The sequence below is a fragment of the Emydura macquarii genome, unplaced genomic scaffold, assembly GCF_026122565.2.
Source record: "Emydura macquarii macquarii isolate MOO-44397 ecotype Brisbane River unplaced genomic scaffold, CSIRO-AGI_Emac_v2 contig_1348, whole genome shotgun sequence".
Lineage (NCBI taxonomy): Eukaryota > Metazoa > Chordata > Testudines > Chelidae > Emydura > Emydura macquarii.
The window spans coordinates 8929075-8943116 of NW_027131485.1; the positions used below are offsets into that span (position 1 = coordinate 8929075).

The window sequence follows — 14042 nt, forward strand, 5'->3', positions numbered from 1 at the left end:
TACACACTACACACATATAAGGGGAGATTTTCAGCAGCACAAAGAGCGGTTTAGGGGACCTCTCCCAGTGAAAATCAATGAAAATTGGACTTTTTAACTCCCATTAGTGCCTTTGAAAGTCTCCCCCATGTTGTTTTATCTATCCCTTATTCCTTTGGCTCATGATTCATCCATTTATGATTCATTGTGGTTTTTGTTTTTAGTTATTTGTATTAAGTTGTTTAGAAACCTTTGGACCTGGATAATAAAATCCAGTAGAGTCTCACTCATTTGGATGTTGGTTTGAATTAAGGTATGTTTTATTTTAGCTATGCAGAAGGCTTTCGTTGAGTCTATTCTGCCAGGGATAGTCCAGTGAAATTCAGACAAATCCATCTGCTTTTCTATAATCATAGAGCCAATCCAGAAAAGTGCTGAACACCCTCAAATCCCAAAGAAGTCAGAAATCACAGGAGGCACTCAATATGTTACAGGATTGGGTTTAAAATGCTATGTGTCTGTTTGTACATGTGAGTCTAACTGTCTGTCTGTGTTCGGCTATGAAAACAAGAATCTCAAGAACCTGACACACAAATTCAGGAGTTTGCATTTATCTGTTTTCTATCTAATGTACACAAGTATTTGATTAACATCAACAATGATAAATGTGAACCCAACCTGAAAAGCTTTAAACTATCTTTAAAACAGAATGATGAGTGATAAATGACGAGTGGAGCTAGGCACTGGTTTCAGATTGTAGGTATTTGTCTTGGCAGTCCAAGTGTATTTCCCTACTGCTGTTTGATTGATTTTTTTTAATAGTAAATCAGATGCTGTCCAAAGGATTATAAAATATTATTAAGTCACCTTAAACATCTTGGGACAGTTTCTGTTCTGTGATGAGGCCACAATGGCCTTTAAACAGACTTAAGCAGCCCAGGGTGTATTGCCCCAGGTCAAGAGTGACCTCTAGTGGTGTGGCACTTGTGTAAGAGCTCTTATGTCACTCCCCCTTCCTGCCAACACCATAGCAGGGGAAAGAGTGGATGGCTAGAGGAATGGGACATGCCTAATCATGCTCCTGGTGCTATACCAATCTTCAGATATTTCTTTCAGCCTCTTCAGGCTGCTTTAACTCAGTGAGGGGGACCATCTCTGCACAGAACAGCACAGCTAACATGATCTGATTTTGAACTAGTAATGTAAAGGTAAAAGATTCCTTTTCCCATTACCTGAGCCACCTAGTTCCCCAGTATCATTCATTTTCTGGCAATAGTAAAGGAGTTTTATGTTTCTTCAGCAGTCTCATATAAAATGAGTGTATGTATTATACATAGTGCATATTTTCAGTGCGCAGATCAGTCACACTACTCAGTGGCAAAGCAGTTAAAATAGCTGCCATTATCACCTTTTGGTAAAGAAGACAATAAGCTTTTCAGAGACTTAGCAACAAAACACTGAAATGAATCCTTGCAGGGCTGCAGTTGAGGTGGCATCCAACCCCTAGCACAAACGAGAGTAACCACAGGACTGTTCTAACTTATACCATCTGGATGGCCCTGGATCATTGGCGTTCACTCTAGGCTCACTGCTTCCTACTCGTAGCACACCTATGATGCACTCCGTATGCTAGGAGGCTAGAGGAAGAGCAGGTGGTGCAGAGCTGGCTTTGCTGACCTTATGCTATTGCATGATCTCCATGTGACAGGGGAATTTCCAGTTGCCTGGAATGAGGATTTCCAACCTACTATTCTTATTCAAAGTTAAATGAAAAGATTGGCTTATTGCACTAGCTACTGCAGCTTACATCTGACATCGTTACCATCCAAATACGGATAACACACAAACTTCCTATGGCTTAGTGAGCAAAAAACAGAATATTTTTGTTTGTTCTCATGTTAAATTACAGCAAAGCTCTCCCTGGCATGTCTCCTGGCATGTACTTCTGTTTGTGCTGACCAAAACTGGGGCATTACCTTGAGCCCTAACTTTGGTTTTCAACTTCATAACAATAGCAAGCAGAAATGTATCTGAGGAGCATGAGGCTCAAAAGGATGCTTTGCTATTGATCCATTTCTGTGTGATTATCTCATTGGATTGGCATTTTGGTATTTGCCCAGGAAATTCTGTAACCCTACTGAAGCCAATACAATTGATTCCAAATAAAGTTGTGTATATGCTAATGAGGACCAAGGATACATTTATGTGTCTCTGGTTCAGTGCAGCCTCTTCAAAAGTATATTATAAAGATCACTTATAGCAAAGGCTTTCACCACACTATTATATGCTGAAACCTCTGTCCATTCACAAACCTGAATGCATTTTACATTGAGCACAAGAAGTGCCCTACCTGGTCCGCCCATGGAAAGCATTCTTTCTTATCCTGTTCTCTCTCCAGAAATTCTCTCCCACATGTGAGTAAACAAGCCTGAATGTCTCATGAACTTTTAAAAAACATGTCTTGCAACAAAGCAGTTTGACTTACATGTGAAATTCATTCACATTGTCACACTTTAGGGACCAGATCCTCGGCTAGTGTAAATCAGAATAGCACCATTGAGGACCCGGCTAAAAGTGACTGTTGTAGAATAGGATTTCATACACTGTTAAACTTAATTGCCCTAAAAATAACAGATCTCTGGAGACTACTACTGCCACTCTGCCACCTTGTTCTGGACCAATGTTGAAAGCGCTTGGAATCTCCTTACAAAATCAATAATAAGATTTTAAAATCAGTATAAAAACCTGATTAGAAGTCAGTGCAGGCATCAGAGAAGGAAAGATGTACAGAGATCATTTAGAACAGCTACTGCAAATAGCCTCTCTATAGTATTTTAAGCAAGTTGAAGCCTATGAACCAACAGATCAATTATTCAGATAGCAAAGCCTCATAAAAGTACTCAAGGTGACTGGAGAACAGACTACTCTGGGATATAATCTGTAATGCTCAGGTGATTCTTTAAAAATGTCCTTAATAAATTGGGGTTAGTGTGAAGTAGTGGAGTTCCATTGGCTAGAGTCTGGGCATGTGAATCAAGATACCTGGGTTCTATTCCACTCTGCCAGTGAGCTGCTCTGTGACTTTAAGTTGCTATTCAATGGGAGTCATAAGTGACCAGCACTTCTGAAAATCATGACAGTCACATCTCTAAGCCTCAGTAAACTGAAGAGTATACTGTCTGGACTACTGGAATGAGAGTAATATAGGTCTTTGTGAACTATGGATGAAAGATACTCTATAAGTACAAATTATCATCATTATTACAGCTGCTATATGGTCACTAAAATTCAAGATCTGACTCTAAAACAGTACCAAGAGTCTTATTTTTGGAAACAAGGAGAAGAGCACAAGTCTATTCCATGTCACAGAAGCAGTAGAAACTGTTGCATGTGCACGAGTCAACCAACATGATGTCAGTCTTGTTCAATTTAGTTTTGGAAAATGTTGAGCCAGTTAGTCCTGAACCTATGCCAGGCACTGCAACAAAACCAATGCTGCAATTCAAACATCAGGAGTGTGGGTGAGTTAGATTTCACTTTCATCAGCATATGGTATATGATAACATAATCATGGAAAACTGAAGCCAGAAGTAAGTATGAACCCAGTACAGAGCCCTGAGAAACACTCCAATATCTTAGAAACTTGAGCAGAGCAAGAAGCAGTAGATAAAATCTGATCCCAAACTGCTGCAAACCACAAGATATTAAAGATATTCTAGTAAGACCTCATGATGCACAATAGCAAAAGGTGGATGACAGATCTAGGAGACTTGCAAACATTATGGCCCACAATCTGTCTAAACAAAGAAGACACTGCAATAACTCCATATGGCCTAATCAGAACCCTTGCTGAAACTTATCAAATATTTTGTCCTTCAATGAATGCAAAGCTTTTCTGTGACTTCCATTTCAAGGATGTTAGCCACAATTGGTTACTTAGAAAATGGGAGGGAATTTACAAGTTACCAAGTTGTGGGGTGAGGTGGGTCTGCCAGCAAAAGAGTAACAATTACTAGTATAGGGACAGTCAGGGGTTCTCCTGATAACTTGAAGTGGCAGCATTTATCTCTATACCTATTCTTGTCATCAGCACTTTGGAATGGATGTATCAGCTATTGCATTCTGAAAAATGTTAATTTCACTAAAGAGCACTCTTGCACTAAAGAGCTTTTATTGAGCCAATAAATACAGTACATCCATTATTATACAATTGAATGAAGCCCAGTATTTCAATACCCTCCAATTGAACATAAGAATGAATAATGTGGATGTCGCTTGTGCCTCTCAAACATGAAGTCTATAAAAATGCTGCCAATATTTGTTAAATGCCATATATTAAATCACATCTTACAGACAACAAAGGAAAACTAATGTCCCATTATCCTTCCCCATCCCAAATCCTCCAAAACAGTAACATCTCTGCACTTCACTGAGCTAAGTGAATGATCCATTTTTCAATGAAATAATAAAGTGATTGAGCTGCCTTAGAATGAATCCAACCCCAGTTTCCCTGTCCATTCTTAGGGGCAGTGAGGGAAAGACCGTTGTCTTCAACTCAGCTCGTTCAGAAAGCAGAGGCTCCCACCAGCCTCAAAGGGCAAAATGGTCACCAAATCTTGCCCAACCCCAAACAAAGCAAAGGCTGTTTCCTTTTGTTAGCAGGAACACATTGTTCAATTGCCTGTATGCACTGCCAGATCTAAGTATAAGGGGATCAGGTCATTACCCAGGACTGACTGAATACAATATCTATCAAACAGAATGTCCCTTTAAATGGCTATGCGCCCCCTACCCCCTCCTTTCCCTCGTTTAAAGTGCTGATGCAGGGAGCTGGCAATAAGCAGCAGCTCCGCGCCTTCATCCTTTGCACTAGGAATCCAAAACACTTACTTCTCCCCAGCCCCTCAGCTTTCCACTCAGTCTCCTCCACTGCCCCGTAGCGTCTCATTGGTTTCTCTGCATCCATGCTGGCAGAGATGGATCTCTTTAACTCCATGCCTTAGTGTCTGGCTGCTGCCTGGGCAATCTGTGTACGTGAGGCTCCTCTGCTTACTCCATCCTAGCAGGGGAGGCAGGGCTCCGGCTCAGCCCTTTGCTGGGCTGGACTGGAAGGCGCTGCTGAGCTCACTGCAACTCGTCGCTGAGCTGGTACCCGAGGAGGAGGAGGGAAAGGGATGCAACGCACATGCTCAGTGCGAGGATGCTGTGTACGAGAAGCGCTGGGTGAGAGCAAGGGAGAAGGGGAGGGGGAGACAGGAAAACAATGGGAACAAAAACATGCCCTCGGGGGAGAGGAGGTCACTGGCTGGGGAATCCTGCCGCAGGTTGCGGAGGACAGGGGCTACGGATAGTATTTCCCAAGCAGGGAAGCCAAGGAAGAAGATCCATCCCCCACGTGGTTATGGAGGAGGATGCTTCCCACCTCATGAGGACCCTCCTTCCAAAGCCCAGATAGTGAGGGAGAGGAGATCCATATCTATTGTCCTATCTCCTGCTTCTCCGCAAGCTGCTTTCTTCACCAGGCACTGTTAGCTTCCCTCTCCTCCTCCTACACATACCCAGCTCTACCCCTCACCATCACCTTTGCTGTGTTGGGGTGGCGGGAAATAGTCTATCCCGCACCCTCTGTCACCTTCTGTACATGCCCACTTCTGCTCCTGATCCTTTTGAGAGCAGCTGGGTGGGTCACCCCCCCATCTTCATTCCTTCTAGGGGAGTAGCCAGATAAATGCTCTGTTAGCAGGAATGGAGAGTCTGACCTCATGAAAGTTTCCATTACCCTGGAATCCAGGTTTATGAACTCTTATTTAGAGGTTTATTCTTCAGGGCAAGGACTGTCTTTCTTTTCATGTCTTGTGCAGCATTGAGCACATCACCTGCATGTCACAGCTCAAAAATAATAATACTGTGGACAGCTAAGTTTTGCATTCACTGTGAAACCCACCTCCCACGTGCATTTTAACAGCCTCTGCAGAGCTCCATGCTTTTTAGCTTCACTTTCAGCAAAAGCCAGTGGATTGCACCCAAACAAATGATGTAGTTTTGCATTTCTCAGAAACATGTACATTCACTGTCTGTCCAGCCTTGTGCAACTAGAAGAGAAGGAAATGACTATGCAGGAAGCTAATTTCCAACTCTGGCAATTATTAGTTTTATTTTACTGTGGTGGTGAGTGGGTAAAATCTTCTAATAACACTTCTCTTTACAGTTATGTAGTGCCTTTCATCCAAAGGTCCCATAGCACTCTATTGCTAGTGGTACTACCCTCATTTTACAGATGAGAAGCCCAGACAAAGCATAGTTAATTAATGTGCCTATTGCCTCACAGCAAGTCAGTGACAGAGTAAGGACCGCCACTGATGTCCCCTGACTCCCAGGTCAGGGCTTTAACCAGTGGACCACACTGTTGTCTTATGAACACACAAATAAAAAAGATGAGAGATCAAGTGACTGATTCATGGCAACTGATGGATTTCCAGTAGTTCCGAGTGTATATTTTCAATTACAGACTTACAAAGAGGGTCTGGGGGTGTCTATGTGTAAGGAACTTCAAAAAATGTTGTTGGGATTTTGGGGGTCAGCATTGGGGGGGCTATTATTAATTGTGGAGGAGGAGGAGCAGTATAGAAAAAGCAAGATTCGAAACTGTAGCATTGAAAGAATCTCTGACTAATTCTATATCTCCTTTTCACTGAGAGAATGAAACCACCTAGCAAACTAAAATTACTTGGACAATATTTTAGAAGGCTTGCAGGACACCTGGCTCCTTCCTTCTAATCTGCATTCTGTGGAGATTTGCTGGGACTATTTTGGGCACCGGATATTTGGGAAGTGCTCTCAGTGACTAAGAAATGCTGAGTCCTTGCAGATTTTGGCCCTTAGTGAGACAGAGACTAGACAGAGCTGTGAGTCAGAAGCAGCGTAGCAGGTGGCAGCACAGTGCACAGCTGATTTTGGGTGACAGCCTGCTGGGATGGCTGTATTGACTCACTTGAAGGAATGAAGAACATAGGAGTGGGAGAAAGACAAAAACCTATCTGGGATAAGGGCCGGGTTTGGACTAAGAGGTAGAGGCTGAGTGAGGAGGAAGGCCAACGTGGGTGGATCTGGGCCCCATTTAGCTTTAATCCATCCTTTGGGTGTGTTTCATAATTATAACCCCAATCCTTTGTTTATGAGATGATGGAAGAACCTAGGAAAATAATCAAATATTTTATGACCTGAGTTTGCCAGTCTGAAAGAAAAAAGGAGTAGCACTAGTTAGAAATCATGATACCTACAGTTCATTTAGTGAAGTGAGAGAGCATATCAGTCAATTCATCATATTCTGATAGTGTTTTCACCTACCTACCTTTGATACATCTACATAATAATATTAGGGCCTGGAAATGCAAACAATTACACGTGTGAGTATTTGAGTAGTTCCACTGAGTTCACGTGCAAGCAAGCATTTGCAGGATTGAAGTCTTAATTTATAAGAAATGAATTAAATTGCTTATGCTCTAGCATTTTTGCTCTTGTGATGCGTCATCATGTGCAGGCGCAAGTCAATTTCCCTGCAGCTAATGATGCCCTTGAATGCACCTCAGAAAGATATTTACTACCCTTGCGCCCACAAGGTGTGCTTTCTTTTGTAGAAGGCGTTGTGGGGAAAGAAACTCTCAGTTCATTCCAGTTATTCAGATGTTTGTGACTGTAGAAACACACAGATGGCCTTCAGGTCTGATCTATATTTCTCCCGTGAAATCACACCACTTGTAGCTTTGCCAAGACAAGGGGCATGACAAAATTGCTGCTGTGATCTGGCTATTCTCAGCTACAAAAGTTTCCTAGGGGCCATTATAGCTGAGTGTAAATCATAGCAGTGCGCTAGCTTGTACCAAAGTTCAAATCATCCCCCAGCCAGCCTCAGATTCTGTCGTCCCATAAATGGGCCATCAAGCACCGCTTTGTGAGCTACTTTGAGCCACAGCTCACAACTGGGGTCAATGCATTTGTGATAAACATCAAGGAAAATATTGTCAGCTAGTTTCAGATTTGATTTCAAGAAGGGTATCCCTACAGCATCTAAGAACGTTCCAAAATGAAAGTGCTTGATGAAAACAGAATCTCTTCCCCTCCCCAGCCCGAAACAACCATGAAACAAATGTAGCCAACTTTTCTGCTGAAGCTTAATAAATTAACCCGAGCAGCAAGTTGACTATGGCATCCACCTGACAGACTGGAAAATTAGAATTAGACCATTCCCTCTGTGAAAAAAATACCCCAAAGAAATAAACACTTCTACATTGTTATGAGGTCTCACAGTGGTTTCTCTGCTGTATCATCCCCTCACTGAGCTGGGATTGAGACCTGTGGACTGAACAAGGCCTCTAATACCCACATAAACAGGATCTGTGGAAGTCTGAAGCCAAAAAAAAAAAATCCATAGATCCTTCACAAGCTACATGAAGCCAAAGATTTTTCATGCACCTTCTCCTCCCTTGATTTACAAGCCATGTTGCCATTGAGTGTTTTGTCTGAGCACCCATTATATAGAGTGTCTTGTCTCCTATGGGAGATCATTGGTAGGTACTGGAGGGCAAGGGGGCATTAGATCAGATAGTGTATGTGTGCCAATTTCAAATGATTAGCTCAGACCCTGGTGACATTACTTGATGAATAAATCATTGTAAGAATAGGCAGAAAACTAAAGCAGCTGGCATAGCCCTTATGTCTGGCATAATGGGGAGAGGGAGGCAGTTCTATATTATCCTGGCAATCTCATCATACCAAGGGTATTCTCCAAAGGCCAGATCTGGCTAGTTTATGGCTGCAATGGAAGCAGGAAGTAGGGCCACTGTTCTTTGTCAAACAATGCTGTCATTCTAACAAAATAAAAATAATGGTAAATGTGTGAAACTTCTGCAATGGTTTATATTTATGCATCATTAAAATTTATATTTGCAAATTTGAGCTGTGAAATAAAATGAAATAAAATGGATTATATGTAAAATTATTTAATCTCTTGCTTATATATATGGATACTATACATTTCACAGTGTCTGATTTTAATTTCTTGTGGAAAGAAAGGTATCATTTTTATGGCGAGCAGCAGATTTTTTTTTTTAATCTTATTAAGCCTTTTAGATCCTGTCTATGTATTATGGTTGAAACCATGCTATCAACAATTTGTTGACACTAGCACACTTCTACCATAGTTTCTTAGTTAGCTTGACCAGTGATTTTTTTCCTGAGTAACCTGCCAGCCAAACCATGCTACAAACACCCTAGAGAGCTTTACAGCATTGTTTTAAAACACAGTTACAGCACAGTTCCTGCTCATATTAGTACCATCTGCACTTGACTTTCAACCATGTAAATCCTCCCTCGATGATTCAATTTTGTAGAGTAGAATGGACCTGCCTGTATTTTTAGAGTGTCCATGAAGTCTGGGACATGGCCAAGGGCTGTCCAACTGTACTATAACCAGATCTCCCAACACAGATGAATATATAGCATAGATGAAATAAATAGTCTGGGAAATGGGGTCTGTGAACAAGACCTCATTAAACATTACATATAATCTCTTATCCCCATAAAGTCATGAGCTGTCTACCCAGACAAATTTACTATGTAAGGAGATTGGGGTGTACACATCAGTGTCCCCAACCACATTATAACAGTTTGATCTTGCCAGTGTATATGAGACCAGTCATGTCATGGATTCATGCTGCTGCCCTATAAAAATCAGGGCTCTTTCTCTATTTCTGATATTATGTGTATCACCTTTTCTTTTAAAATGTATATTAGGCAAAAATAAATGTAAGTTGTTTCTTCAACGAGTATATAAATCCTAATTAAAAATAGAGGGGCAAGAGTTAGCTTAGTATCTTTTTGCAGTGTATAACTATCTTAAGTTGTGTGCTGTCATGAAAGCAGAACTCTTAGAGGTCCTAGCTCCTGATCCTGCCCCCTTCCACATCAGTGGGAGTCCACAGAGGTGCAGGAGTCAGCTCTAGCAGATTGTGATGCAAGATCAGGGTCAGGGCTAATAGACTAATTTGTATCATGTATCAGTATTAATATTACTTCCTTATTATGAATCTTTCCCATACCAGAGTAGTTACTGCCTTATTTATGTATTTACATCGCTTTTCCAATCATTACTCATTCCTGTAAATGTATTTTAGGCTAAAGTAACTTCATAAATAATTCAAACTAGTTGCAGGTAAATAACTGGAGTGCTATTCCTTTCCCACTGCTGCTTTACATTTCTGTCAGGATTGGAAAAGTATTCTGTAGTTTAAAGACAGTATGTATTGTATACAAGGCATTCTAAGGAGCATATTAAAGGGCAACATGAAGTTCCTTGAATTTAAGATGCTGATCAAAGCATTTGTGCATTCATGTACATTTCTACCTTAATACTCTCTAAGTTACATGTCACTTTAGTCTGATGTCTTGATTTTTGATTAATGCTTGAAATATGAAATATTAAATGGGTACAGCTCTGGGTTGAACATATCATTACTTGTTTAATCAACAATGAACTAATGAAACAACTAAGTATGTAATTAGTCATTCTTTACTATTTCCATTTACTTGTATTTAAAGCACAGGACATTACATAAAAATGCCAAGCAAAAAATGATGAATGGCAAAATTTAGTAGACATTTTCTTCATTTTGTACTGCACCATTTTTTGTCCCCAAAGTTGTTTTTCTGGGGGGGGGAAATCTGCAAATCTGCCATTTTTGAAAAATGGCATCTATCCTCATATATGAATTTGTTCCATAGTCTTTCTGACTTGTAACTGAAGCTGTAAGAAGCCAGGCCATATAAGGTCTTGTTTTGTTATTACTAAACTAGAATTCAGTCCTTCAAGAGGCTGAGCTCTCTGGTTCCGATCCAGCAAAGCCCTTAAGCATGCATTCAACTTTAGGCACATGAGTTGTCCATTATCACATCCTTAAAAATAAACAAGTGCTTAAAGGCTTTGATGGATCAGGGCTACAACACTCAGATTCTCACAGAACTGAGTCCCTAAAACACAAACTGGGTTGACCAAATCTCATAAACTTTTGAGCCTGAATTGGGTTTTAAGAGAAGTTGATCGGATTTATGATTTTGGAAACCAGCAAAATATGGTGGGTTATGCTGAGTTTTTGTTTAAGTGGAGTGGTTTGTATGAAAGCAGGTTTGGTGTCTGTGGCTATCCAGTGTTTGGTTGTGAAGAGATCAATAATGGAGAGCACACTGTGGTTTAAAAAAAAATCTGTTTACTCAGATATCATTCTGCTGTATGAAAGGTCAGAATACAAAATACAGGAGCCCAGGAAGTAAAAGCTGGTATTACATAAGAGGGCGTAGGCAGGTCCAGGTAGAAAGAACAGAAACAGTTTGAATGGACCAGTAGAGGCTTAATGATCAAGTTTCACCTGGTAGTACTTGTGACCATAACAAAAAATATCTGACTTTTTATTTTTCTTAGTAAACTCATGCTGCATTCACACTTGGCTCTTTGATTTTAAATTTTACAGCAGTACCCTAAAAGCCATCATATCTGTACTTGCAAAAGTTGGCTATATTACAAATAGTACTGGTAATAAAGTCCTCACTATAATATTCACATTTTTCCACATCTTTGGACCAATTTCACCACCTTGTCATGTAGGTCAGCCATTATCTTGCAGCAGAGTTTTTACATTAGTGTTGTGTTGTAATAGATACACAGAAAAACAGATTCCAGAATTACACAAAGATACAGTGCCATGTAGAAGGGCCTAGCATATGACAGGTTGCATGCTAACAAAAGTGTACAATTAATAGTTTATTGAATTTGAATACACAGATACATCTGTTAAAATAAAAAATGTCATAAAAACATCCCACCATAGTACCACTCTGCCATCTCACTTAGGCCCTGAGTTTACCTGCATTGGCATTAGAAAGGCTGAAAATTAAAGGTGATTGCATGTGAACATCCATTTTCCTAGAACTAGGGCTGATCTTAGGTAGAGAGTTCAAAAATGTTCCCAGGCGCTAAGGCACAGAGGGAGGATATGTTATTTTGTTGATGCCGCTCCACAAAAAATAAAACTACAAGGACAACAAAACCCCCCATTCAGTATAAGAGTTATCTTACACATGCAGGATAATAGATATGCCTGTCCTTCCCACTTTGCATTCTCTTATCTCCTTCACCTTTAAAATGGCAGCTATAAAACTCAAATCTAGTGCTTCTGTCTAATGGTCAAATTGTGCCAGATTTTAAAAAGTATTTAGGCACCTAAAGATGCAGATAGACGCCTAGTAGGAATTTCAAAGCGCCTAGACTCCTAACTCCCATTGGGAATTGGGCAGGACTGAGCTTCAAATGGGATTTAGGGGCTAGGTGCTTTTGAAAATCCCACTAGGTACCTATCTGCATCTTTAAGTGCCTAAATACTTTCATCTCCAAGTGACTTAGAAGATTATATCCCAAAGATTTTTCAGACTCCTACTTACAGAGTAAGAGAAATATTGCATTGGAACAGTGTAAGTAACAAGATGACTGCCACATAACATCAGACTGAATTACTACATTCTACTACTCTCTCATCACTGTGTATTGTGACCGTTATCAATTGAGCATGTAATTAATGTAAAGTCCTTCAATCAATATCATTGGCCTACTATGGAAGATCAGGTACAGCAAACAATCTTGTTGTGCTGTGGATGTGAAAATAAAAGTATGTGATGCATGAAATGGAAGCGGCTGAGCATATTTTATTAGATAAGTAAATCTGGTGCTTATTTCAAAGAGTGAGATACCAAACCCCATCATTACCAAGACTATATCAAAGGCTGGAGCGTGCAGTACTAATGCAGGCAAATCTACTCCTCCCTCCTCTTCCTATCCCCAACACACACACACAGAGAATTATATGGCAGTTTTGCCTGAGCGATGGCTGTAGGATTGAGCTATTGAAGTAATGGTAAGATGAGAACACCAAAAGCAGTAGAGAAAGGCCAGAAAAGTAGATTCTTCAATCTCAGCCACCCAACAAGGATGAGGGAAAGACTGAAGATGTGATATAAGCCTTGTACTAGTGGAAAATGTGAAAGTAGGGGGAAAATCTCCACCTAAAAAGCCTTTTGGCCCCATTACTAAGATGGGTGCAGTGGGGGAGAAAGCTGATCTTCTGGTAAAAGCACAGGAATAGGAATCAGAGAATGAGTGTTCTATTCTTGCCTCTACCATACACTCACTGTATCACCATGGGTGAATCATTCGTGCCTCAGTTTCCCCAGCCATTAACTAGTATTGGGAGGGCAAAAACTGCCACCTTCTTCACAATGAGAAGAGTCTCAGATGCTGTTGAACCTTGCAGTTGTGCTATGTGTACAGGTTTTGGAAGTTTATGTGGGTTGGAAAATGTGTGTGTCACAACCCTGCTCAACGTAGACTGGCTGGGTTTCTTTGCTCAGCTTCTTCAGTGGAGGGTCAATGGATCACTGACAAAATCCTTCCCACTCCCTCCCCTTGCATCTGGAGTGGGCCGCAAGAGCTGCGGAGACTACTCTGTTCCTGAGACTGGGAAGTCCGCCTAGGGGCAGGTTCTCTGCTATTACAGGGATCTGGGAGAGGATTACTCCTCTCTGTTCCATCAAAGAGCATCAGTTCAAGCCCACTTACTCTGGGTGGGTGCTAAGAAGAAGATTTCCCCCTTAATATTCAGAAAAGGCTTTGAGAAGCTCAGATAAAAATGCTGTAGAAATAAATGCAAAGTATGATATGGAAATTCCGATTTAATGATGTCTCTATCACTGTTCTAATTCTCACATTTATCATTCTAGCTTCAAGATGTTTCCACACATTCTAGGTAAATTTGACTTTTTCCTTAGACAGTGGTGTTACATTGTAACCACTTCATTTTACAAACACTTACTACTACAATGTTCTTATATTGAAACTATTTCTCACTGAACAACTTTATTCTAAGTAGAGGTTCACTAAAACCAGAATTGGAATTTGCACAGTGCAATGGGAGGCCGTTTTGGACTTCCATTCTGCTTCCCTAGAATGGTGTTCTCACTAT

General features: G+C 40.7%; 1 protein-coding gene across 2 annotated transcripts in view; it reads right to left on the reverse strand.

Moving 5' to 3' along the window:
- Window positions 1-14042, reverse strand: part of BMERB1 (bMERB domain containing 1) — a 112843-nt gene that overhangs the window by 87097 nt on the left and 11704 nt on the right. The window contains exon 1 of one of the 2 annotated variants that reach the window (XM_067551066.1): window positions 4870-5069. The exons of the other annotated variant lie outside the window; for it this stretch is intronic. Within the exon in view, the coding sequence (XP_067407167.1) occupies window positions 4870-4975 (106 nt within the window). The 5' untranslated portion in view covers window positions 4976-5069. Of the gene's footprint in view, window positions 1-4869; window positions 5070-14042 lie in introns of those variants that run through there. 2 annotated transcript variants of the gene reach the window in all.